Source organism: Hippopotamus amphibius, chromosome 3, assembly GCF_030028045.1.
Source record: "Hippopotamus amphibius kiboko isolate mHipAmp2 chromosome 3, mHipAmp2.hap2, whole genome shotgun sequence".
NCBI lineage: Eukaryota > Metazoa > Chordata > Mammalia > Artiodactyla > Hippopotamidae > Hippopotamus > Hippopotamus amphibius.
The window spans coordinates 198652847-198680585 of NC_080188.1; the positions used below are offsets into that span (position 1 = coordinate 198652847).

General features: G+C 49.0%; 1 protein-coding gene across 4 annotated transcripts in view; it reads left to right on the forward strand.

Annotated features, from left to right (window-relative positions):
- IPO9 (importin 9) overlaps nucleotides 1-24849 on the forward strand; it is a 48559-nt gene extending 23710 nt beyond the window's left edge. For 3 of the 4 annotated variants that reach the window (XM_057726368.1, XM_057726370.1, XM_057726371.1), the window contains exons 14-24: nucleotides 2123-2282; nucleotides 17813-18039; nucleotides 19634-19782; nucleotides 20155-20283; nucleotides 20801-21076; nucleotides 21157-21323; nucleotides 21996-22129; nucleotides 22722-22844; nucleotides 23260-23364; nucleotides 23549-23625; nucleotides 23923-24849. In XM_057726368.1, the coding sequence (XP_057582351.1) occupies nucleotides 2123-2282; nucleotides 17813-18039; nucleotides 19634-19782; nucleotides 20155-20283; nucleotides 20801-21076; nucleotides 21157-21323; nucleotides 21996-22129; nucleotides 22722-22844; nucleotides 23260-23364; nucleotides 23549-23625; nucleotides 23923-24033 (1658 nt within the window). In that variant the 3' untranslated portion in view covers nucleotides 24034-24849. The remainder of the gene's footprint in view (nucleotides 1-2122; nucleotides 2283-17812; nucleotides 18040-19633; nucleotides 19783-20154; nucleotides 20284-20800; nucleotides 21077-21156; nucleotides 21324-21995; nucleotides 22130-22721; nucleotides 22845-23259; nucleotides 23365-23548; nucleotides 23626-23922) is intronic. The other variant, XM_057726369.1, reaches the window with a different exon arrangement.
- Nucleotides 24850-27739: the final 2890 nt, after the last annotated feature.

The window sequence follows — 27739 nt, forward strand, 5'->3', positions numbered from 1 at the left end:
GAGGCCTAGACTTAGGCTTCACCGGCTAAGAGACTAAGAATGCTCGTCCACAGCTCTTCCACGCTGTCCTCTCAAGCTGTCTCCCACAGTCAGGGCTCAGGTCGCGGGTGCTCTCTGGCGTCTGAGTAGAGTGCAGGTTTGGCCGCTCTGCCTTGAGAGCTCTAGTGCGAGCTCTGTCCTCGCAGAGTCCCCACACCCTCAGGCAGCCTGTGCACGGCTCCTCCTTTCTGTGTGCTTCCTGTCAGTTTTCTCAGACTGTTCTGTGGAGATAATTAAAGTGTTCCGTTCTCGTGTCCATGTCGCTACCGGCCTTAAAAAGGTAGGCGCGGCTGCGCGAGGCTGACTTCTCAGCAGTGCAGGGCAGTGGTTGAGGGGCAGCATCGTCTCTGCAGAGACGGTTTCAGAGCCTTATTCTTATCCCCGGAGCCAGAGCCTGGCGCTGTCGCTGCCACCCCTCTGAGTACTTAAGTCATGGGACCCTTGCGTGGTTCGTGCCACATCCGTCCACTCACTGTCTCCTGTCGTGGGGTAGCCCTTTGAATAGCTTAAGCTGTGGGAAAACGTTCTCTCCCTCTCATGAGGTCATGTGTACAGGGTGTCTCAGGCCCACGTCATGGAATTAAAGTGGTCGAGCATCCAGAGCTCAGATCCACTGCAGGTATGCCTTTCCGTCTGCATCTACCACGTGCTGTACCATGTCGTGGTTGATGAATGTGTGTTCTTTCTCCTACTAGAATTTAAGATGTTTGAGAGTAGAAACCATGTCTAATACATCCTTTAGCTCACAGTGCCTGGCACCTAATGGACGTAGTGTAATTACATGTTGAATGACAGTGTTGGAATTTCTCAAACCCACCGATGTATTTTTTTGTAGAATTTGCCCTAGCACAGCTTCTCTATACACGCCATTCTCAAACTTTTTGATCTCGGAACCCCTTTACACTTTTAAAAATTATCAATGATCCCAAGGAGTTTTTTTTGTGAGTCACATGGAAGAATATTTAACATATTAGAAATTAAAACTGAGAGGCTTTCAAAATATAAGAAATGCAAGCATACAGCCCATTAGCTGTCAGAGCCATGATGTCACACATCACAAACCTCTGGAAAATTCCACTGTATACTCAAGAAGGAATGAGAATGAAAAAGACAAATCTTGCCTTGGTATTGCTCTGGTAATAGTTTTAACATCCGGGGTTCCTGACCGGTGCTTTGAGACTTGCTGCTCTCTGCTATGTGAATAGCACGCAGTTACTTGGCACAGTTTGCTGGGTGCTGTCGAATAGTTCCCATCAACTAAGTGCTTATTATACAAGTAACAAGTGAAGCCATGTGACAGCTGAATGCGTGTAGTCTCTGTCCTCAAGCATCTTAAAATAGGCAAGGGGTAGTAATCCTTACACCGGTGCCTGGAACATTAGAAAATATATATATCATGTTAGAAAGCTAAAGACATGGGATGAAAGTGGCTCAAGGGTAGTTAGGGTGACTTCAGCCCAGGAGATGGGTTAGATGATGCAAGGGGAGATGAGTGTGTTGGCTTGTAAACAAAGCACAAAAACGGCACAGTAGGAGCTGACTTCCTAGGGTGGGTGTGTGCCTGTGTTCAGAAGACAGAAAGGGAATCAGAGGCAGTGCTACAGTCCCTGACCTGAGGGGCCGTGAATGCCGTGCTAATTAAGGTGGGCTTTATTTGTTAGGCTCTGGAATTTGTTGATATTTTAAATAAAAGTATGACAGAGCTATAATTTATAATATCCCAATAGTGGTCCAAGAGTAGGAAAAAAACTGGCAGTAGAGAAGACATTTAGAGGACTGATTAGCAGTGCAGTAAGGGGTGGTGAGAGCTGTGGTGAGAACAGGGGTGGGAAGTCTTTTTAGTCTAGGAATATTCATAATGTATTTTGCAAATAGTGAAAAGTAAAACTGAGGAAGTGATTGGGTGCCAGAGGCTCCACATTTGCTCTTATCTGTTAAGATGCTGCTTTTTCTCTCCGTGAAGTCGTGTGTGCGAGGTGGTTCCCAGCTCCCGCAGCCAGCTGAGGAGTGGAGGCGGGGAGGAGGGCGGGCAGCAGCAGGGACGTGTACTGTCCGGCCCCTAACTGCTCTCTCTTCCTCCCAGTGTCTCCTTTCCTCTTGGGCCGGGCCCTCTGGGCTGCCAGTCGGTTCACTGTTGCTATGTCCCCTGAGTTGATCCAGCAGTTTCTTCAGGCAACAGTTAGTGGTCTTCATGAGACACAACCCCCATCAGTTCGAATTTCTGCAGTGAGAGCCATCTGGGGGTGAGTACGCCACCTTCGGACAATGAGAACTGTTTCAGAGAACGTTGCTCAGGGTGGAAGTCCCAAACAGCAGTTGTCCGGTGGATCACGTTGCTTGGAAATTTCTGACAGTCTCCTGCAGAGGGGATATTGGAAGGATAAGGAAATCAAGCGTACCAGGGACGTGGCTTGTGTGGGTCCCGGATGTGTCGTGTTGCCTTTTACTCTTCAATCCTTTTCAGTGCGCTCCAGCGCTCAGCCGTCTAGACCAACTCCCTCTCTTGTGGAGGCGCAGAGCCTGAGGCTCCGGGAGGGAACTGACGCGCCTAGGCTTGCCCACCAGAGGATCACAGAAGCAGGCTTAGAGCCCAGGGCGTGTGGTTGATTGACTGCGCTGTATTAGAAACCGAATTTGGGATAATGTGGCCTGGAAACTGTGCTTATTTTTTCCAAATTTCACCTCTCTTTTTCACAGCTAGTGTACTAGTGGCTCAGTGAGTCCTTTATTGATGGTATTCCTTCCCATACCACAGGGAGCGTTGGTGTTTTCAAGAGTGTTTTCAAGTCCAAACTTAAGAGTCTCAGTTGAATCCTAAGAATTGCTTGAAACACTCAAAACACAGAGTTCTTCTTCTACCTGCCTGCGCTACCTTCTTTTCGAAGCAGAGGTTGAGGTTCTGGGTGTGACTCTCTGTCTTTAGAAAGCGTTGGGGTGGGACTGGGGGTCAGCAAGATGTCTGAATGAGATGTCCCTCGCTCCTATCCTTCCCGCAACCACAACTTGGCATCTCTCCAGGCGAGGAGATAGTCAAACTCAGTGCCATCTCAGGACAGGAGAGCTGTTTTGAGAAGACAAACCCACAGCACAGCCACAGCCTTGCCAACTGTAGTCCTGGCTACAGCCCCCTTGGCTTTGGTTGTGTTGTCGGCACTGTACAGCAAGGGCCCCGGGGGAGCCTCACCCACCAGTGTGTCAGGTGGTAGGAACACAGAACTTGGTCCCAGCTGTGGACCTGGAAGTGGCCCAGGAGCTCCTGGAGACACTGACTGAGACACTCAGCCACAGATCAGAGAGCCTTTGTCGAAGTCCAGAGTCCAGTGGTGAAGTTCCAGCACACCACTGGAGCAAAAGTCCAAGATTGGACGCTTGGAAGAGGTTGGTCACTGAAGCCTGGAGGAGGTGACTGCTACTTCAGATGTGAAGACGACAATGCAAGACATACAGGAATATGAGAAACCCAGGGAGCGTAACATCACAAAAGAAACACAGTAATTTTCCAGTAACCAACCCCGAAGACATGGAGATACGTGATTTATCTGGTAAAGAATTCAAGATAGCCATTTTAAGGAGCTCCGTGAGCTACAAGGAAGCACAGAAAGACAGTTCCATGAAATCAGAAAAGCAACTCACAGACAAAATGAGAGGTTCCACAAAGAGACCATAAAAAGAACAAACAGAAATCCTGCATCTGAAGGACCCGAGGATGGCACGGGAAGTGCAGTAGGGCGCAGCAGAGTGGGCCGGGGAGAGGCAACGCTTGTGAGATGGAGGGCGGGGCCTTCAGAATCAGCCAGCGGAGGACAGAGAGTAAAGGATGGAAGAGAAGGAAGAAAGCCTGAACTACAGGATACCTTCAGGAGAAACAGTCTACAAATTGCCGAAGTCCCAGGAGAAGAGAGGGAGAAGGGGCAGAAAGCTTATTAAAGACATAACATCTGTGAACTTCCCAAATCTGAGGAGAGATTTGCACCTCCTAGTTACAAAGCTAATATATATCACCCCCAAATTTCAATCCAAGGTGATCTTCTCCAAGACATAATATAATAAAACTATCTAAAATCAAAGACAGAGAAACTTTTCAAAGCAGCAAGAGGAAGAAAAAAACCTTTCTCTCATGGAAGAGAACTCCCATAAGGCTAGCAACAGATTTCTCAGCAGAAAACTTGCAGGCCAAGAGACAGCGAGAAGACATATTCTAGGTGCAGAAAGAAAAAACTGCCAACCAAGAGTACTTTACCTAGCAAAGCTGTCCTTCAGAAGTGAAGACAAGATGAAGACCTTCCCAGACAAACAAAGCTGAAGGAGTTCTTCACCACTAGACCTGCCTTACAAGAAATGCTAAAAGTTGTTCTTCAAGCCAGAATGCAAGGATGCTAATTAGTAACGTGAAAATACACAACACACTGCTACGGGTAAGCATATAATCACTTCAGAATACTCTAAAACTGTGATATGCTGGCACGTCAGCCACCTGACTCTAGTGTAAAGGTTAAAGGATGAAAGTATTAAAATAATTAGCTAAATTATTTGTGATTATTATGACGAACCCGCGGTATAAGAGCAGTTAAATCATGACATCAGAAAAATGAAAGGGGGACTTCCTAGGTGGCGCAGTGGTTGAGAATCCACCTGCCGATGCAGGGGACACAGATTCGAGCCCTGCTTGGGGACTATCCCACATGCCATGGAGCAACTAAGCCCGTGCAACACAACTATTGAACCTGTGCTCTAGAGCCCGTGAGCCACAACTGTTGAGTCTGTGTCAGGTGGTAGGAACACAGAGCTCGATCCCAGCTGTGGACCTGGAAGTGGCCCAGGTCCCAGGGCAACTATTGAAGCCCACACACCTAGAGCCCATGCTCTGCAACAAGAAAAGCCACCGCAATGAGGAACCTGTGTACCACAATGAAGACTAGCCCCCAGTCTCAGCAACTAGAGAAAGCCCAAGTGCAGCAACAAAGACCCAATGCAGCCAATAAATAAATTAAATAAATAAATAAATTTAAAGAAGAAAAAAGAGTGAGGAAGAATCCTTCCTTCTGAAAGAAAGAAAGAAAGAAAGAAAGAAAGAAAGAAAGAAAGGGAAAGAAACGTTAAAGGAAGGGAATAAAGGGGTAGAGTTTTTGTATGCAAAGTAAAGTTGTCACCATGAAATAGACTGTTATGTCTATAAAATATATTTTATGGTACCCACAAAGCTACCAGAAGATAAAGGAGTCAAAGCATTTCACTATGGAAGATGACCATTCACAGAGGAAGACAGCCAGAGAGGAAGTGGGTGACTGGGGACTAAGGAAGAGCCAGGAAACAATAAGATGGCAGTTAGTAAACTGGGCTTACTTATCAAAAATTACTTTAAACAAATTAAATTCTCCAATTAAAAGTCAAAGTAGCTGAGTAGATTGAAAAAAAAGACCCAACTATATGCCCCCTATAAGAGACTACAGGTTTTAGGACACACATAGGCTCAAAGTAAAGGGATGGAAAAGGATACTCCATGTAAGTAGAAATCAGAAGAAAGTGAGGGCACCTATCCTTTTATCAAAGTAGACTTTAATTCAAAAGCTGTAATAAGAAACAAAGGTCATCCTAAGGGGCTTAATTCACCAGAAAGATACAGCAGTTACAAATATATGTGCACCTGCCATCCGAGCACCTAAATATATCAAGCAGATATAAGTACCTGAAAGGGGAACTAGACAGCAGTGCAATAACAGCAGGAGATGTATACCCCACCTTCAACAGTGGATGGGCATCCAAACATAAAACCAGTATGGAAACACGGGACTTAAACTATCCAGTCAACCAAATGGACCTGACAGACACACAGAACATTTCATCCGTCCTTACCAGCACGCATGGGCATTCTCCGGGACAGGCTGTAGAGCAAGGGTTAGTGAACTTAAGATTCGAATCATACCAAGTATCTTTTCTGACCACTTTGGGATGAAACTAGAAATCAATTACAGTAGGAGAACTGGAACAATCACAAATACATAGAAATTTAACAGCACACTTCTGAGCAACCCTTGGGTCAAAGAAGAAATCAAAAGAGAAATCTAAAAATGTCTTGAAACAAATGAAAATGGAAATACATCATACCAAATCTTACGGGATACAGCAAAAGGAGTTCTGATAAGGAAATTTATAGATAAAAACACCTACATTAAGAAAAAAGAAAGATCTCAGACAACCTAACTTTATACTTCAGGAACTAGAAAGGAAACAAACTAAGCCCGAAGGCAGCAATAGGAAGACCAGAGCAGCAATAGACAAACTAGAGACCAGAAAAATATTAGAAACATTTAATGAAACTAAGAGCTGGTGTTTTGAAAAGATAAATAAAATTGATAAATTTTAGACTGAAAAGAAGAGAGAGAAAACTCAAATACAAAATCAGAAATGAAAGAGGACACTTTACAACTGATACCACAGAAACACAACGGTTCATAAGAGACCACTATGAACAAGTATATGCCAACAAATTGGACAACATAGAAGAAATGCTCACATTCCTAGAAACATGCAGCCTAACGAGACTGAATCAGGAAGAAACTGAATATATGGGCAGGACCAATAACTAATAAGGAGAGTGAGTCAGTAATAAAAACCTCCCATAACAAAAAGCCCAGGACCAGATGGTTTCACTGGTGAGTTCTACCAGACATTTAAAGAAGAATTAATACTAATCCTTCTCAAACTCTTCCCAAAAAATTGAAGAGAAGGGAACATTTCCAAACTCATTTCACTAGGCCAGCATTACTCTGACAACAAGGCTACCTAAGAACACTACAGGAAAAGAAAACCACAGGCCAATCTGCCTGATGAATATAGATGCAAAGATTCTCAACACGACACTAGCAAGCTGAATCCAACAGTACAATAAGAGGATCACACCATAATCAAGTGGAATTTATCCCTGGGATGCAAGGATGCTTCAGTATACACAAATCAGTAAGTGTGATACCTCAATTAATGGAATGAAAAATAAAAAATCAGGTGAATATCTCAATAGATGCAGAAAAAGCATTTGACAGAATTAAACATCCATTCATGACAAAAACTTTCAACAGAGTATATATAGGGAACATATCTCAACCCAGTAAAGGCCATATATGACAACCCCCCAGCTAACATCATATGCAACAGTGAAAGGCAGAAAGCTTTTCCTCTTAAGAGCAAGAACAAGGTAAGGGCACTCACTCTTAGCACTCCTACTCAATGTAGTATTGGAAGTCCCAGCCAGAGCAATTAGAAAAGAAAAGAAAAAATAATGAACTATCAGAAAGAGATAATTAAGCAATCTCATTTACAATTACATCAAAAATAATAAAATATCTAAGAATACATTTAACAAAGATGGTGTAAGATCTATACACAGAAAACTATAAGACATCGAGGAAGGAAACTGAAGAAAACACAAATAGAAGGATATTTCAATATTTTGTGTTCATGGATTGGAATAATGAATATCATTAAAATGTCCAGAGTACCCAAAGCTATCTACAGATTCATCGTAGTCCCCATCAAAATTCAGTGCCGTTTTTCACAGAAATAGGACAAACAATTGTAAAATTTGTATAGAATTGCAACAGAGAGAATCAAGGTGGTGGAGTAGGAGGATGTGCGCTCACTCCCTCTTGTAAGAGCACTGGAATTACAACTAACTGCTGAACAATCATCAACAGAAAGACACTGGAACTCACCAAAAAAGACACCCCACATCCAGAGACAAAGGAGAAGCCACAATGAGACAGTTGGAGGCGCACAATTGTGTTAAAATCAAATCCCATAAATGCTGGGTGGGTGACTCACAAACTGGAGAACAGTTATACTGCAGAAGTGCACCCACTAAAGTGAGGGTTATGAGCCCCACATCAGGCTTCCCAACCTGGGGCTTTGGCAGCAGGAGGAGGAATCCCCAGAGAATCAGACTTTGAAAGCCAACGGGATTTGATTGCAGGACCTCCACAGGACTGGGGGAAACAGACTCCACTCTTGGAGGGCACACAAAAAAATTTGCTCACCAGGTCCCAGGGGGAAGGAGCAGTGACCCCATAGGAGACTGAACCAGACCTACCTGCAGGGTTGCCTGCAGAGGTGGGGAGCAGCTGTGGCTCACCGAGGAGACAGGGGCACTCGTGGCAGGGGTTCTGGGAAGTGCTCACTGGCGTGAGCCCTCCCAGAGTCCCCCATTAGCCCCACCAAAGAGCCTGTAAGCTCCAGTGCTGGGTTGCCTCAGGCCAAACGACTACCAGGGTGGGAACACAGCCCCACCCATTGGCAGACAAGCAGATTAAAGTCTTACTGAGCTCTGCCCACTCAGCCCTATCCACCATCAGTCCCTCCCATCAGGAAGCACCCACGGGCTGCCTAAATAGCTTCCTCCACAAGAGGGCAGACAGCAGTACCAAGCAGTGTCAGCAGTATTTTGTCTTGTGGAACTGAAAACCACAGCCACAGAAAGGTAGAGAAAATGAAAAAGCAGAGGCCTTTGTACCAGATGAAGGGACAGGATGAAACCCCAGAAAAACAACTAAATGAAGAGCAGATAGGCACCCTTCCAGAAAAAGAATTCAGAATAATGATGGTGAAGATGATCCAGGACATTGAAAAAAGACTGGATGCAAAGATTGAAAGGTTGCAAGAAAAATTTACCAGAGACCGAGAAGAACTAAAGAGATATGCAACACAATAACTGAAATGAAAAATACACTAGAAGGAACCAATAACAGATTAACTGAGACAGAGGGGCGAATAAGTGAGCTGGAAGACAGAACGGTGATAATCACTGATGCGGAAAAGAATAAAGAAAAAAGAATGAAAAGAACTGAAGACAGCCTAAGAGACCTCTGGGACAATGTTAAACATACCAACATTCACATTATAGGGGTCCCAGAAGGAGAAGAGAGAGAGAAAGGACCTGAGGAAATACTGGAAGAGATTATAGTTGAAAACTTCCCTAACATGGGAAAAGAAATAGCTACCCAAGTCCAGGAAGCGCAGAGAGTCCCAGGCAGGATAAACCCAAGGAGAAACACGCCAAGACATATAGTAGTCAAATTGACAAAAACTAACGACAGAGAAAAGTTATTAAAAGCAACAAGGGAAAAATGACAAATAACATACAAGGGAACTCCCATAACGTTAACAGCTGATTTCTCAGCAGAAACTCTGCAAGCCAGAAGGCAGTGGCATGATATATTTAAAGTGATGAAAGGGAAGAACCTACAGCTAAGAATACTGTGCCCAGCAAGGATCTCATTCAGATTTGATGGAGAAATCAAAAGCTTTCCAGACAAGCAACAGCTAAGAGAATTCAGCACCACCAAAGCAGCCCTTCAACAAATGCTAAAGGAACTTCTCTAAGCGAGAAACATAAGAGAAGAAAAGGACCTACGGAAACAAAAAGAAAACAATTAAGAAAATGATCATAGGAGTATACATATCGATAATTATCTTGAATGTAAATGGACTAAATGCACCAACCAGAAGACACAGACTGGCTGAATGGATACAAAAACAAGACCCATATATATGCTGTCTACAAGAGATGCACTTCAGACCTAGGGACACATACAGACTGAAAGTGAGGGGATGGAAAAAGATATTCCATGCAAATGGAAATCAAAAGAAAGCTGGAGTAGCAATACTCATATCAGATAAAATAGACTTTAAAATAAAATATGTTACAAGAGACAAGAAAGGACACTACATAAAGATCAAGGGATCCATCCAAGAAGAAGAGATGACAATTATGAATACATATGTACCCAGTATAGGAGCACCTCAATACATAAGGCAAATGCTAACAACTATGAAAGAGGAAATCGACATAACACAATCATAGTGGGGGACTTTAAGACCCCACTTACACCAGTGGACAGATCATCCACACAGAAAATTAATAAGGAAACACAAGCTTTAAATGACACAATAAATCAGCTTGAGTTAATAGATATCTACAGGACATTACATCCAAAAACAGCAGATTACACATTCTTCTCAAGCGCACATGGGACATTCTCCAGGATAGATCACATTTGGGGTCATAAATCAAGCATTGGTAAATTCAAGAAAATTGAAATCATATCAAGCATCTTTTCCAACCACAGCACTGTGAGATTAGAAATCAATTACAGGAAAAAAACTGTAAAAAGCACAAACACATGGAGGCTAAACAATACACTACTACATAACCAAGAGATCACTGAAGAAATCAAAGAGGAAATCAAGAGACAAATGACAGTGAAAACACAACGATCCAAAACCTATGGGATGCAGCAAAGGCAGTTCTAAGAGGGGAGCTTATAGTGATACAATCCTACCTCAAGAAACAAGAAAAATCCCAAATAAACAATCTAACATTACACCTAAAGAAACTAGAGAAAGAAGAGCGCACAAAACACAAAGTTAGTAGACAGAAATCATAAAGATCAGAGCAGAAATAAATGACATAGAAACAAAGAAAACAATAGCAAAAATCAATAAAACTAAAAGCTGGTTCTTTGAGAGGATAAATAAAATTGATAAACCTCTAGCAAGACTCATCAAGAAAAAGAGGGAGAGGACTCAAATCAATAAAATTAGAAATGAAACAGGAGAAGTTACAACAGACACCGCAGAAATAAAAAGCACCATAAGAGACTACTACAAGCAACTATATGCCAATAAAATGGACAACCTGGATGAAATGGACCGATTCTTAGAAAGGTATAACCTTCCAAGACTGAATCAGGAAGACATAGAAAATATGAACAGACCAATCACAAGTAATGAAATTGGAACTGTGATTAAAAATCTCCCAACAAACAAAAGTCCAGGACCAGATGGATTCACAGGTGAATTTTATCAAACATTTAGAGAAGAGCTAACACCCATCCTTCTCAAATTCTTCCAAAACATTGTAGAGGAAGGACCAATCCCAAACTCATTTTATGAAGCCACCATCACCCTGATACCAAAACCAAAGATACTACAAATAAGGAAAATTACAGACCAATATCACTGATGAATTTAGATGCAAAAATCCTCAACAAAATATTAGCCAACAGAATCCAACAACAGATTAAAAGAATCATACACCATGATCAAGTGGGGTTCATCCCTGGAATGCAAGGATTCTTCAGTATACGCAAATCAATCAATGTGATACACCATATTAATAAATTGAAGGATAAAAACCACATGATCATCTCAATAGATGCAGAAAAGGCTTTTGACAAAATTCAATACCCATTTATGATAAAAACTCTCCAGAAGGTGGGCATAGAGGGAACCTACCTCAACATAATAAAGGCCATATATGACAAACCCACAGCAAACATCATTCTCAATGGTGAAAAACTGAACGCATTCCTTCTAAGATCAGAAACAAGACAAGGATGTCCACTCTTGCCACTACTAATCAACATAGTTTTGGAAGTCCTTGCCACAGCAATCAGAGAAGAAAAAGAAATAAAAGGAATCCAAATTGAAAAAGAAGTAAAACTGTCACTGTTCGTAGATGACATGATATTCTATATAGGAAATCCTAAAGATGCCACCAGAAGACTACTTGAGTTAATCAGTGAATTTGTTAAAGTTGCAGGATACAAAATTAACACACAGAAACCTCTTGCATTTCTATACACCAGCAATGAAAGATCAGAAAGAGAAATTAAGGAAACGATCCCATTCACCATTGCAACAAAAAGAATAAAATACCTAGAAATAAACCTGACCAAGGAGGTAAAAGACCTGTACTCAGAAAACTATGACACTAATGAAAGAAATCAAAGAAGACACAAACAGATGGACATACCATGTTCTTGGATTGGAATAATCAACATTGTGAAAATGACTATACTACCGAAAGCAATTTACAGATTCAGTGCAATCCCTATCAAATTACCAATGGCATTTTTCACAAAACTAGAACAAGAAATTTTACGATTTGTATGGAAACACCAAAGACCCTGAATAGCCAAAGCAATCTTGAGAAGGAAAGACGGAGTTGGTGGAATCAGGCTTCCTGACTTCAGGCTATACTACAAGGCTACAATGATCAAGACAGTATGGTACTGGCACAAAAACAGAAATATAGATCAATGGAACAGGATAGAAAGCCCAGAGATAAACTATGGTCAACTAATCTATGACAAAGGAGGCAAGAATATACAATGGAGAAAAGGCAGTAAGTGGTGCTGGGAAAACTGGACAGCTACATGGAAAAGAATGAAATTAGAACACTCCTTAACACCATACACAAAAATAAACTCCAAATGGATTAAAGACCTAAATGGAAGGCCAGACACTATAAAACTCCTAGAGGAAAACATAGGGAGAACACTCTTCAACATAAATAACAGCAAGATCTTTTTTGATCCATCCCCTAGAGTAATGGAAATAAAAACAAAAATAAATAAGTGGGACCTAATGAAACTTCAGAGCTTCTGCACAGCAAAGGAAACTATAAGCAGGACAAAAAGACAACCCTCAGAATGGGAGAAAATATTTGCAAACGAATCAACAGAGAAAGGATTAATCTCCAAAATATATAAACAGTTCATCCAGCTCAAAATCAAAAAAATAAGCAACCCAATCAAAAAATGGGCAGAAGACCTAAATAGGCATTTCTCCAAGATGACATATGGATGGCCAAGAGGCCATGAAAAGCTGCTCAACATCACTAATTATTAGAGAAATGCAAATCTTTAACTACAATGAGGTATCACCTCACACCGGTCAGAATGGGCATCATCAGAAAATATACAAACTAAATGCTGGAGAGGGTGTGGAGAAAAGGGAACGCTCTTGCACTGTTGGTGGGAATGTAAATTGATACAGCCACTACGGAGAACCGTATGGTGGTTCCTTGCAAAACTAAGCATAGAATTCCCATATGACCCAGCAGTCCCACTGCTGGGCACATACCCAGAGAACACCATAATTCAAAAAGACACATGCACTCCCATGTTCATTGCAGCACTATTTACAATAGCCAGGACATGGAAGCAACCTAAATGTCCATCAACAGATGAATGGATAAAAAAGGTGTGGTACATACATACAATGGAATATTACTCAGCTGTAAAAAGCAATGAAACTGGGACATTTGTAGAGACATGGATGGACCTAGAGACTGTCATACAGAGTGACGTGAGTCAGAAAGAGAAAAACAAATATTGTATATTAACACATATATGTGGACTATAGAAAAATGGCATAAATCAACCAGTTTGCAAGGCAGAAATAGAGCCACAGATGTAGAGAACAAACATATGGACAACCACGTGGGGAAAGCGGGGAGGGTTGAGGCAAAATGAATTGGCAGATGGGGATACCAAATTGTACACTCTAAATGTATGATGTTTATTGTCTGTTAACTGTACCTCAATAAAAGTTCTTAAGAAAAAAAAAAAGAATCGCAACAGACCCTCAACAGCCAAAGCAATATTGAGAAAGAAAAGCAAAGCACAGGAGGCATCACACTTCCTGATTTTAAACTATATTACAAAGATATAGTCATCAAAGTAGTCTGGTATTGGCATAAAAACTGATACAGAGATCAGTGGATGAGAGTGGGGAGCTATAACCCAGCTATAAACCCAGGCTTATATGGTCCATTGCTTTATGACAGAGGAGCCAAGAACATATAACGGGGGAAGGACAGTCTCCTCAGTAAATGGTGTTTTGAAAATTGGGCCCCCTATCTTACACCATATACGGAAGTCAGCTGAAAATAGATCAAAGACTTGAGCCTTAAACCTGAAACCATAAGATTCCTGGAAGAAAATATAAAAATTAAACTCTTTGACATTGGTCTTGGCAATGATTTTTTGTATTTGACACCAAGAGCAGAAGCAACAAAAGCAAAAATAAACACGTGGGACCACATCAAACTTAAAAACACAGCAAAGGAAACCATCAGCCAAGTGAAGAGGAGCCTGTGGAAGGGTGTGGCTCGTTGCAAAGCAAAACAGGTGATGACCTCACACAACTCAATAGCAGGTAAATAGACAAGCTGGGTTTTTGAAGTGACAGAGGACTGAGTGGACACTTTTCTAAAGAAGACAGATGTGTGCATGGCCAGCAGGTACATGGAAGGGTGCCCAGCATCGCCAGCTATCAGGAAGATGCACCCTAGAACCACCACAGGCTGTCACCTCAAACTTGTCAGAACGGGTAGGACCCAAAAGACAGGAAATGACAAGGTTGGTGAGGGTGTGGAGAAACAGGAACCCTTGTGCACTGTTGGTGGGAATGTAAATTAGTGCAGCTGCTCTGGAAAACAGTATGGAGGGTCCTAAAGCAGTTTAAAAACAACTACCATTTGATCCCATTTCTGCGTACACATCCAGAGGAAAAGAAAACAGGATCTGGAAGAGGCATCTGCACGCCTGTGTTTATTGCCACGTTACAGTAGCCGAGAGGTGGAAACAGCTGAGTGAACATCGGCGGATGGTGGGTGGCGCCGGGGTGTGTGTTCACTGGGCTGCAGTATAGCTCAGCCGTGGGGAAGAGGCAGCGCCTGCCATTCGCAGCAACTTAGTGGACCTTGAGGGCACTGTGCTGAGTGAAATCAGCCACACAGAGGAAGCCAGATGCTGCATGATGTCACTTCATGTGGAATCTTAAAAAGTCAAACTCACAGAGGAGATCAGAAAGATGGTTGCTGGGGTGGGGAGCAGGGAGAGATGACAAAAGGGTGCGTGCTGTCGTCAGTAAGATGAGTAAGGTCTGAGGGTCTAGTGTGAAACATGGTGGCTGCGCTGTGTGATGGAAAGTGGAAATTAGTGTTCTCACCCGGAAGAAGGGGACTGTGAGGTGATGAGCGTCTTAGTGAGCTGGGTGAGGGAACCTTTCACCCCACAGGACATCCAGCCACCACAGTGCACGTACCTGTTTTACAGGGTGGTCACGCTGCAGTAAAGCTGAGGAAAATTTAAATTTAAAGAAATTTGAAGTTTGTTTCAATTTTATATTACTTTTAGCATCAGAAAAAATATGTGGAGAAGTTTTTTTTTTTAATAATGTGCAATTCTCTGACTACATGGGCAGTGGTTTTCTCGAACGTGACAAAAGCCATGAACATGGCCAGCAGAGAAATGCACACATATACATGTTTATAGAGTTTTACGTCATGTGTGGAGGAGTGGAGCCTGGGTCAGGGGCTTCCTGTGCAGGGGTCCTAGCTGTGCTCTTCACAGCCAGGCATCTCCGTGTGGCCATTTCCCTCCTGAGTCTCCAGCCAGTTTCAGCCTGGCTTTGTCCTCCTCCCGCCACTGAGACGCCTCATTCTCCTGCCACCAGCAGCCCTTTCCTGGAAATCGTACCACCTTGGGTTTTCTTCCTTCTTTTCCCCCAGTTTTGATATAGTCATTCATGTCATCGTGGGTGTATTAGTGCAAAGTGCCTTAAGCCGTTTCTCAGGCAAGGTGTTGATTGACATACTTCCACTTGTGTCTCATTTCTCTGGTCGTATTGATGCCAGCCTTTCTCCGGAGCTCCAGATCAGCGTGTGTGTTCACTGGCTGTACCAGGGTGGGTGTCTGCAGGCCTCTGAAAACATGTCCACTACTGAGCTTGCTGTTCACCACCTCCAGGCCTGCCCTGCATGTAGTCCGTGTTCTAGTAAAAGTGCAGATCTTATTTATACCTGAAGACAAAGGTCTGTGCTCTCCGCCTTCTAGAGCTTGGTTCCTTCACCTCTCCTCCCTGCCTCCGCTCCCACCGTGCTGCCCTGGCTCGCAGGCGCAGCTTCTGGTGCCTGAATCCCTGCAGTCACTGCCTGCGGAGTCTCCCGGCCTGCAGCCTCAGACTGCTGCTGTCTGTATCACTTCAGCCGTCAAGCCCATCTTCCTCAAAGCGGACACTGTTGTCTGTGCGTCTGTGACGAAAATTCATAGCTCTGGTTGTGCTCTCAAACTCCGGGCTGCAGGCGCCCTACGAGACAGTCAGAGTGCGCCAGATGGTCCATGAGGTCACAGGATACACAAAGAGCGTTTTCCTGGGGTGTCGGTTTTCCCTGAAGACTGTGGGGTAGGGCAAAGAAGAAATTAGATGTTAGGAGTAATTTGTAAAAAAAAAAACAAAAAACTTTGATTTGTGATATGCGCTGGCTTCCAGAATAAAGTCTAACCTCCTCAGCATGGCATAGAAGGTCCCATATGATCTGACAGATAATGCGGTCTCTGTGGTCTGCCAGGCTCTGTACGCCCTTAGAATGGAGATGCAGTGGGAGGAGGTAGGCCACAGCTCCATCCCAGTGGAGATGGATGCAGAACCTAGTCTGAGCTACTGAGAGCTGCCCACGGCCAGACGCTGAGCCAGCTCTTACAGAGAAGTTAGATCAGAGCAGGGTGGCATTGAACATGGCGATGTTGCGGACCAGGACTTCCCTGGCGGTCCAGTGGTTAGGACTCGGCACTCTCACTGCCAAGGGCCTGGGTTCAGTCCCTGGTCAGGGAACTTAGATCCTGCAAGCCACACACTAGGCTGAAAAATAGATGTTATGGACCAAAAAAAAAGAATCTGGACAAATCTGAAATCTAAGCCCACATGTTTGCTAGTCACTATGGACCTTTGAACCAGCATCTGACACAAATAATATGGTTATAAGACACTTATAAAAATTAAGTTAAGAAAAACCATTTATGGAGAACCTGGAAAGGGCCTTGTTTTTGCACTAGGTTCTTTTAGCATACAGAAACAATGTTTCTTTTGACTTTTATTACCATTCTGAAGATAACAAAAGTAAAGACTTAGGTGATGTGCTTTGGTAATATGTGGTAAGCAGCACCCAGTAAATGTTTATTGGTGAATAAGAGGTAAGTGAGGTAGGACTGTATAGAAAACAGACTTTTTTTTTAAGAAAATCTATTTTTAAATTTTTTTTATTTTGATTTCATATTGAAGTATAGTTGATTAACAATGTTGTGTTCGTTTCAGGTGTACAGCAAAGGGATTTAAGTGATTTAGTTATATGTATACATGTATCTGTTCTTTTTCAAATTCTTTGCCCATTTAGGTTATTACAGAGTGTTGAGTGGAGCTCCCTGTGCTATATATACGATAGGTCCCTGTTGGGTATCTGTTTTGTATAAAGTAGTGTGTACCTGTCAATCCCAAACTCCCACTCTGTCCTTCCCCCCACCCTCCCCACCCCATAACCATAAGTTAGTTCAAGTCAGTGAGTCTGTTTCTGTTTTGAAACCAAACTTTTAAACCCCACAAATAGTACACCAGTTTGTAAGTATGCGTAACAGTTTATATAAATTGATCTCCTCTTAGGATGCAAAAAAACTTCAGAAAGTACAAAATCTTTATACCATGGAATTTAAAAAAATATTCTCCTACTAAATAACAATTGTATTGGAGAAGATTTTAAAACACTAACTGTTTGGAAAATAACAAGAATATATATCTAATATATATAAATCTTAGGAATGTGACTAAAACAATGGTCTGAGGCATCATAAGGCATTTGACTTAATATCTTAGTAATTTGGATGTAACTATGAGTGGAATTTGCTTCAAGAGAAAATAAGGGGATGAAAGAAAGTTTCAAGGAAACAGGAAAAACCAAAACAGAAATAAATTAGAAAACATAGAAATGGTGGTGCTGATGGTTCTAAAAAAATGCCACAGAAAGATGTAAACGCTTAGTGAGCTCTGGAAGCAGCTTCATAAAGCTTCACGTGTAAATGCTGTGACATGTAACACTTGGGAAAACCAGGACTTGAGGGACCCGCTGGTGAGTGGCTCTCGCCTCTCTCTTGCTCTCCAGGTACTGTGACCAGCTGAAAGTCTCGGAGAGCACCCACGTGCTCCAGCCCTTCCTCCCCAGCATCCTGGATGGCCTGATCCACCTGGCGGCGCAGTTCAGCTCAGAGGTCCTCAACCTCGTGATGGAGACCCTGTGCATCGTTTGTACGGTAGACGCAGCGTTCACAGCAAGCATGGAGAGCAAAATCTGCCCCTTCACCATCGCCATCTTCCTAAAGTACAGTAACGGTACGCGCGGGGGTGGGGGCTCTCCCCGGGGTCTGGTGGGCTCAGCCTTAGAAGCTCACGGCGTGCCTGTGAATTAGCAAGAGCAGGGTCTGCTGTAGACCCAGCAGCACTACGCAGCAGAGAACCTGTGCCCGTAGCTCTCGCTGTTGAGTGAGAACTGGCAAAAAAGAGAAGAAAGCTAGCCAGCAAGGCGTGTAATTCAGAACTTTGACAGTAAAGTAGGACATTGAGCAGCTAGATCAAAGGCTTTCTAAAAGAAGAGGCCTAGAACTGTAATTAGAAAAGGAAAACTGAAGAGGGAGGTATGTGCACGGGTTTATGAGTAAGGTGTTCATCGCATGCTTTTTATACTAGTGAAAATTTGGAAAGAAGAGATTAATTATATCCATAAAATGGAAGGCTGTGCAGCCATCAGTAATCAAACCTCAGAGGAATAAAGCCGTGGGGAGCTCTCACGTTGTAATCAGTGAATAGGTTGCTTTCCCAAATGTGTAGAATATAATCCCCAGTTTGGGTTTTGCTTTAGAAAAGGATGAGTGTGGATGTGTATGTAGAGAAAATACCAGAAAAAAATGCATCAGAATGTTAAGGGTAGTTATCTCTAGGTGGTGGAATTTCAGGTGTATTTTTTCCTTTAATACGTTTCTGCATTTTAAGTTTTTCTGTAGTGAGTATGTGTTAGTAGTATTTTATTAGCAGAAAAAATATTGAGGACATTTGTATCTGAAGATGGAGTCCTAAAGTTTGGAAGGGGCGTCGGTTATGGGATGTGATGCCGTGTTAAACACTCTACTTGATTTGTTTTTTCACTTAAAAATGTGTCTTAAGGAGGGTTCCACACTGCACTCTTAGGTCGTCCTCCTTCTTTCTGCCCGTCACATGATATTCCACTAAGTGGCTGAATCATCACTTATTTACCCATTCTGTTCATGGACCTCTAGGGTGTTTTCACGCTTTGTCTGTTACAGACAGCGCTGCAGTGATCTTTTAACATGTCTTCGTGCACTGCACGCTGCATATGTTGTCTCACGCTGGATAGAGGAGGGCGTTTATATTTTTCTTATACAGGTAAAGCAGGTCGAGCTGAAGTTCCATTTCTTCACGAGGCTCTGCTTTTTGAAGATTTTACCTTTTGCTCTCAAATGGCTTTGGGAGTTCTTGTCCATGGTGACCACCCCAGGAGGTGTACGTGGTCCTCCACGACACGTGGGAACCTGGGAGAAGTCAGTACTTGGGCAGTTTCTGAGACTGATGTCTTCTTAACAAAGTATCCGTGGGGGCTTTTTTTTCTTAAGCATTGGGTTTCATAATCAATCCAAGCTTCACAAGAATGCAGGTGGAAGATTTGTCCCAGGAAAAGAGGCAGATTTCGTTTTAGGAGTTGCTGTTACCGACGCGTCCCTGATGGTCCTGTCACACACACACTGCCTCCCAGACACCTAGCGGCTCTCCCCTCGTCTCGGGTCGCTCACGTGGCCCCTCCGGGTCCGTGGTGTGTCCTCGAAGCGGAAGTTGCTCGCTTAGGTGAGGGCCACAGGAAGCAGACACGCAGACCGCCAGGCGGGGGCACTCGTGTTGCCTTTCCCCACTCCAGATCCCGTGGTCGCCTCACTGGCTCAGGACGTCTTCAAGGAGCTGTCCCAGATCGAAGCCTGCCAGGGCCCCGTGCAGATGCGGCTGATTCCCACGCTGGTCAGCATCATGCAGGCGCCGGCGGACAAGATCCCGGCGGGGCTCTGTGCGGTACGGCCGTCGTCGCGGGGCCCCGGACACCAGCCAGCAGTGTGATGCGTTCACGGGGCCCTGTTCCGGGGCCGCTTCGCCCACGAGGACCGTGGGTGCCCCTCCCCCTCGGGGCTTTCAGAGGGGGCTCTTGTTCCCAGCATGCCCTCGGTGACCGGACAGGGCCACGGTGACCCTGTCCCTGGCTGTCCCATCCACTGCCCCACCCCCCGCCCCGCCCCGCCCTCCCCCGTGGCTTCCCGAGGGGTGTGGAGGCCGAGCGTCTTCCAGGGGCAGGCCCCTCGTCACAGGCTGTCCCTGGGGGGTGGGCCCTGCGCGGCGGGAGCTGGTTGTTGGACCCCCACCCCAGAGGCACGCCCGACTCCCCCACAGACGGCCATCGACATCCTGACCACGGTCGTCCGGAACACGAAGCCCCCCCTCTCCCAGCTGCTCATCTGCCAGGCTTTCCCCGCCGTGGCCCAGTGCACCCTGCACACGGACGACAACGCCACCATGCAGGTATCTCCGCACAGGTGTCTCTGGGCAGGAGTCTGAGCTGCAGCACGTGTGCAGCAGGCCGGGCAGTCGGACACCATTTCCTGCCTTTGAGACAGAAATCCCTCAGGAAATAAAGCTGTGCTTACCCAGAGGCCCCAGGAAGGGTCCGGCTGCTGAAACCAGACGTTCTGTGCGTCTCAGAGGTGTAGGTGCCAGGCGTCCTGCCGCCTGTGTCTGGGTGTTGCCGCGGTGGACGCGATCGCAGATGCACAGACTAAAAGCCAGCAGAGGGATCAGCCTTTGGAACTCTCTAGGCGGTGTGGTTGGTGTGAGGCACTGTGGTCCCCAGTTATCGCTGCATCTTAGCCGTGTTTTCTCAGTACCAGAGGCAGGGCTTTATGGTAGCGACTCCGTGTGCGTGTCCATCTTCCCACTGAAGAGAAACACGTGTTCCTTAGCGCGCCGCCGCGGCACAGGGGCCCTGCAGGCGGAGGCCGCCGTGCCCGAGGCTGAGCCGGTCGCCCTCCTTGTCTCCCAGAACGGCGGCGAGTGCCTGCGGGCCTACGTGTCCGTGACGCTGGAGCAGGTGGCCCAGTGGCACGACGCGCAGGGCCACAACGGGCTGTGGTACGTGATGCGGGTGGTGAGCCAGCTCCTGGACCCCCGCACCTCCGAGTTCACCGCCGCCTTCGTGGGCCGCCTCGTGTCCACCCTCATCTCCAGGGCGGGGCGGGAGCTGGGGGAGAACCTGGACCAGATCCTGCGCGCCATCCTCAGCAAGATGCAGCAGGCCGAGACGCTCAGCGTCATGCAGGTAGGGCCGCCCCGGCCCGGCCCCGCCGGCGGGGACACGGCCGCCCGCGTCCCTGACGCCGGCTCCTCCTGTCCCCCCAGTCCCTCATCATGGTGTTCGCCCACCTGGTGCACACGCAGCTGGAGCCCCTGCTGGAGTTCCTGTGCAGCCTGCCGGGGCCCACCGGCAAGCCCGCCCTGGAGTTCGTCATGGCCGAGTGGACCAGCCGGCAGCACCTCTTCTACGGGCAGTACGAGGGCAAAGTCAGGTGGGGCTCGGCCTCCTGGCGTCTCTTCTTCCCTGACGTGGCACGCCCAGCTGCCCCTCACGTCCCCTTTTCTGTTTCCTTCTGGCTAAGCTGTATATGTGAGTAGCTGCCCTCTTGAAATTCCCAAGAGACAGCCAACACAGGTAGAGCCTATGTCTTGATCCCGGTGGGCTAGAGACCGTCCCCTGCCGCCGCCTTCACCCAGCCAGGTGCTTCTGGCGGCGTCCTGTTGTTTTGCTTTGGTTTGGTTTGGTTTGGTTTTTGGCTGCACCTTACAGCGTGTGGGATCGTCGTTCCCTGACCAGGGATCGAACCCGCGTCCCCTGAAGTGGAAGTGCAGAGTCTTAACCACTGGACCAGCAGGGAAGTCCCTCTCTTCTTTATGAACCCAGCTTTGTGACTTTTTATCCTGGACTCTGTCCACCGATTCTCAGCACCCCCGCTCCTACCAGTGTGGACCTTGCTGGGCCACTCGCCCACCGGGCATTGTTCAGAACAGTTCTCATCTGACCGTCCTTAGGAACACGAGATCCCCTTGTCAGCCACACTCTCTTCTGTCCCCTAGTGAGTTGTGAGAGCACTTTCACCCTCAGCGTCTCAGGACAGAGCTGCTTGTCCCCTCGGGGTGAGCGCCAAGGGGCGGCTTACTGGCCCTTCCTGCTCTCCCGCCAGCTCCGTGGCTCTGTGTAAGCTGCTGCAGCACGGCATCAACGCGGACGACAGGCGGCTGCAGGACATCCGCGTGAAGGGGGAGGAGATCTACGGCCTGGACGAGGGCGTCCGCACCCGCTCCAAGTCGGCCAAGAGTGGGTGACGCTCCCTCGCCCCTCGGGGATCGGGTCACCTGGGCTGGGAGGCACTTGAGACGTGATTGCTAGTCACGGGCTGCGTGAGAAGCAGCAGAGATGCCGGGGAAACAGCCAGCAGGGCGTGTGGCCCCACTGCTGCTGAATGTTGACGGAAGAGCCACGTGCAAGGAGCCCCACGGCCAGCTGCGTTCAGGGCCCGGGACACCCACCCCCAGCGTCCGCTGTCGGGTCGCCTCTGGCCCGAGACCCCGAGGATGTGTCGGCAGAGTGCAGGGCTGCCTCCTGCCGTGCAGGTTTGCAGCCGCCTGCGCCGGTTCTCGAGCCGCGGGTCCCAGGGCCTGGAGCGCTGCGTCCCGGGCAGGTCCCGGGTGTCCTGGCTGCGTTTCTGGCAAAGCCTGTCCCCTTTAGTCCCTGACGTCTCTCATCTCCCCTGACTCCCGAGCTCCTGCAACATGGGGCAGGCTGAAGTTATTTAACTTTCCGTTGTGCTTCGGGGCTGCGTGTGGTCCGGGTGGTGGAGAGCTGGGTGGGGGAGGTGGTGAGAGAGGCCCAGGGACAGTCGCACGTGGAGCCCCCTTTTCCTTCCCAGACCCTGAGCGCTGGACGAACATTCCTCTCCTGGTCAAGATCCTGAAGCTGATCATCAACGAGCTGTCCAACGTCATGGAGGCCAACGCCGCCCGCCAGGCCGCCCCCGCAGAGTGGAGCCAAGGTGCCTGCGCCCCCAGTGACTGTGCCCGGCAGCCCGGCTGCAGAGCCGCGGATTTCTGCCGGGGGTGCTGAGTCCTGACGCCTTCGACGCTTCTGCATGCAGCCCCGGGCTCGCCTTGCGGGTGCACAGAGCTGACCTCCAGGGCCTGCCTGCCTTCTGGCAGCTCAGGGTGGGGAGGGCCAGGAGGCCAGCCCTCCCTGCCTGGTTCTTCTCCAGAGCGTCTCAGCCTGTGCTCTCCCCGCCAGCACGCTCGCTCTTCCCAGCCAGACTTACTGGGAGGCCCTGACCATCCCTGGTCCTCTCCCACGGGGACTAGGGGCTACGGCGCAGAAACGCGCAGGCTTTTCTGTCCTGCCAGCTGGGGGCAGCAGGGGAGGTGCGTGTGTGCGCCCCAGCTGCCGCTGTCTCCATGCAGATGACTCCAATGACATGTGGGAGGACCCGGAGGAGGACGACGAGGAGGAGGAGGACGGCTTAGCTGGCCAGCTCTTGTCCGATATTCTTGCCACGAGTAAATACGGTGAGTGCAGAGGACAGCCGTGTGCACACTGGTACCGAGGACGGGGTGCCCGGGGGGGGGGGGCACGGTGGGCCCACAGGGGACGTCTGGAGGGCTCTTGTACCCCTTGACCTCAGCCACGTGGGCGATGCCCCCCTGCGCGGGGCCTGTGCCTTGACGCCTCCCTGGGCTGGTGTCTCTCCAGAGGAGGACTACTACGAGGACGACGAGGAAGATGACCCAGACGCCCTGAAGGACCCTCTCTATCAGATCGACCTGCAGGTGAGGGTGTCCACAGAAGGGGTCCTGGGAGGGACGGTGTCTCAGCACCATTCCTGCTGGACCTTGTCAGTGCTCAGTGGACAGAGCTGGGGGTGGGCAGGGACCCTGCACCTCGGGGCTTCGCCCCAGTGCTGGAACCCAGCGTCCCGAGGCTGTGTGGTCACAGTCCTCAGGGTGGTGTGCGAGGTGTGGTCTTGGGAGATCCCCGTGAAGGTCAGCCTCCACCAGAGGCAAGACCAGAGTCCCTGCGGGCGCTGTGGTTCCCGCCCTCAGGGAGGCCGCCTCTCCACCCCGCAGGCGTACCTCACAGACTTCCTCTGCCAGTTCGCTCAGCAGCCCTGCTACGTGGTGTTCTCGGGCCACCTCAACGACAGCGAGAGGCGGGTTCTGCAGACCATCGGCATCTGAAGAGGCCCTCCTCCTGCCCTGCCACGCGCGTTTTACTGGCCTTGAGACACACTTTCTGCTCAGCCCGGAGTGGCCTCTGCAGAGCTGACACCAACAGTTCAGACCAGGCTCTCGGTGCCGTCACCCAGGAACGCTGGAACAAAGGGCATTTCCCAGCGTTCCCTGGAGATGCCCGTCTCTAGAACCTTCTTCTTCCCAGCCGTGCCCCCACCTCTGTCCCTAGAGTCCTCTGCCAGCCAGTCCAGAAACACACTGCCCGGAAGCACGATGTGTTCGCGGACGGTGCGCTCCCCACCTCGGAGCACAGGAGTCACGGCCAGTCACGCTCTAGGACAGACCTGTGTGCTCTCGTAGGACATCGGGTGTGTTCAGACAGGAGTGCCCTTGGGAAAGAATCGTGCTTTCTGCCCCGACCGCAGACGCGCTGCGCCTCGTAGGAACGTGGGGAGGCAGCTCCTGGGACCCCTGTTCCTCCTGTGACACTAAGGCTCCCCGTCCAAGGAGGTCATCTTGGTTCCCCTCATTGCATGACACATCCCCCCGACGCCGTCCCTCTGTGTACGTGCACGCACACAAGATCAGCCAGGCAGATGGCACCTTGTTTTTCCTTTTTTAGAAACAAACATGGGGGGAAAACAGGTTTTTTTAAGAAGTCCGCCTGTCACAACCATGTTGAACATGCCGCTGGCGCAGGTCCCCACAGTCTGGGTTCAGAGGTGGCCCCTCTCCCTCAGGAATCCTCTAAGGGGGGTGAGTTGTAGCCCTCAGATTTGCAACGTGTATTTTTCTAGGAGAGTAAAGGAATCTTTACCAATGCGTTTAGTCTGCATGGTGTAAGGTGTGTCAGCACCTCTGCCTTCTATTCCTTTTAGAAGGGGCATTAAAACACGGGGAAAGGCTTAGGTGGGGCCACGTAGACGCCCTCGTGTGTGTCAGCTAACCTAGGGAAGGGACTCTCCGAGCAGAGAGCTGTCCAGCCAGCTGTTTCTGAGGGAGCTGCCTGGTGGGGAGTTTCGTCTGTGGTGGGTCCAGGAGTGAGTGAGGATGAGAGATCTAGGGGAGGGAGGTGACCTAGTCCAGCGCCCGCGCTGACGTGAGCTCAGCTCTCTCGGGAGTGTGGGCGTTGATCCCGCAGGGCTTGGTGCCACTGGGTGTCCCTGCTGGTCGCTGCCCCCGCGCCCCGCCCGTGGGAAGCCCGGGGCTGCCGTCCAGGGGCGTGGCGTCACCCGGCCACCCCTGCCCTGAGACGTGCGCTGCGGGTGAGGGCAGAGGGTCTCGGAGCACTTGGTGTGCGGGCATGCCCTCGTGTCTGAGAGCGTTTTCACTGGCGTCATCCCGTCTTCCTTGACAGTGGATGTTATTTCCATCCTGTCGAGGAGGAAGAGCGCTCAGAGACTGCATTCCTCGTCAGCAGGAAGTGAAAAACCGCCAGAGGCCAGCAGTACTGACAGAAAGTCACGCTCTAGCTCCTTTGTGTCTCTTTTTCGCCAAGGAGAACTAGCTTCCGTATGGAAAGGGTGGAGGTCCCTGGTTAGCAGGAGTTGACGTTCAAGATAAGACCTGCTGTGGACCCTTGACCACGACTAGGGCAGGGTGTTGGGGCCATTGGAAGCCCACGTGTGACCTGCAGGCAGCCCTTGGTTCTCCGTATCCGCATTTCAACCAACCTGGGGCGGGGCGCTCCTGTCGTCGTTACTGTTGGAAAAAACTCCGTGTCTTAGCAGACCCGCACTGTTCGGACCTGTGCTGTTTGAGGGCCAGCTCCAACCTTACAGAGCACGAGCCCGTGTCCGCCCCGTTTACAGGCACAGAGATGCCCAGTGACGGGGCTGGGGCACGCAACGCCCCTCCGTCCTCGGTCTCCTTCCCTGTGATGCGGAGCTAACACCCGCCTCAGGGCGGTGGGTGCAAGTCAAGAGGACTGGACTCGAGACCCCCAGGTTCGGGCAGGGAAGGGGTCTGTGCCTTGCCTCCCCCACCTTCCAGTCGCGGGGAGCTGTGTTTGGCGGCCTCCCTGACTCACTGCATTAAAGTGACTCAGTTTCACAGATGCTGCTGCTAAATTAGGGCCTTGGCGAGCCTCTGGGAGGACGGCTCCGGGAGGGTCCTGCCGGGGGTGCAGGGGACAGAAACGGAGGCGGCTGTGGCTGCAGCCTTCCACCTGCAGGGCAGGGCTTTTCCGTGATTTGCGTGACATAAATTATCTGTGTCTAAATCTGCTTTCACTACGTTTTCCCCTCCACTTATTCCAGGAACGTAGCCGAGTTCTTTGCATTTCCTTGCCGTGGTTGCTTTTGCAGGGGAAAAGCATAACTGTTTGAGGATAACCTGCTTCTGGATCCTAGGTTGAAGGCTTGAGTGAACTGAGGCCCAGGGTCTTGGAGGGAGAGAGGGAGAGAGGAGACGGGGACGGGTCCTGCCAGACAAGAAGGGAGCTTCTAGAAGTCCGCAGCCTGTGGGTGGTGAGGAGCCTGCCCTGACCCTGGCAGAGCACCTGAAGATGTGAGGACTGGACACTGGGCCCCGCGGCTCCCGGGAAGGTCCCCGCGCCTGGGCTGCATGAGCTGCAGCTGCTGGGCCCACAGGCCCCCAACACATCCGCAGGGCCCGTCCCCTTGTTTGCACGGTGGGGTCCTGGGACCGTTTCGTGATCCTGGCGGGGGAGCAGACCATGGGGACAGCAGACTGAACTCGCTGCCCGCTGGCAGGACAGAGACACGGTTTGATCTAATTTGAAAGAAGAGAAAGAAGTGTGGCCTTGGTCGTGTGGTTGCATCCCTCCCCAGCCTGGCCGCCCTGCCTGCCCGGTGACCCCACTCTCTGGCTGAGGCAACAGGGCCGTCCTGCCCAGGCCCTGCCAGTGACCTGCCCGTGACCACCAGCAAATCCTTTTTCCATTGACTAGGGGGAGAGAAGGAGCAGAGTGCTTCTGCCAGCTGACCTGTGGTTCTGGGGGGTTTGACTGAACCCTAGTCCATTTACAAGCGAGGAAGCCGAGGCCAGAGGGGCTGGGCTGTTTCCCCAGTTTGCAGAGCCGGGAAGCGGCAGAGCCGGGCCCATCTGGGCTGGTGGTTCGGAGCATGGACTCTCCATCCTGCACCCCGGTCCAGCCATCCGTCCCCTGGGCCACCTGGGACGAGCTGCTGAAGCGACCCATCTCACCTCCGGGTCTGACTGTGGGCCCGCCTCACCGCCAGGGCCGTGGGGCTGTGATGAGTCTCGTCCTGAGTCCAGGGTCCTCCTCAGCACCTGGACCTGCCCTTACACAGCCAGGGAAGACCCGGCGTGCCTATCTGTGCAGAGGGTTCACACCGGCCAGGCTGAAAACAGACCCCAGGTGGGAGGGGTCAGTGACCCCTCCCCAGGAGAGGGCGTGGGGCCCGATGGGAGAACTGTAACGGTGCCTTCTTCCTCTCTTACCCTCCGCTCCCAAAATAACGCTTGTCTCCCCCGCCCTGCCCGGCTGGCAAAGCTGCAGGCCGGGTAAGGTGCTATTTAAAGGTAGTCTGGCTCTCCCCATCTGTCCCGCTGGCGGGAGCTGGGCCCCTGGGGCCAGGGCCTGGCCACAGCGGGACCATGGCTGCTCCCACTGCCACCAGGGCAGGCTGGCTACCCTACCCCCACCACTGCCTAAGTTCTGTCCAGACTGTCCTGCAAGGAAGCAGCAGCCTGGCATCTGAGAGAGGTGATCCTGCAAAGGCAGTGA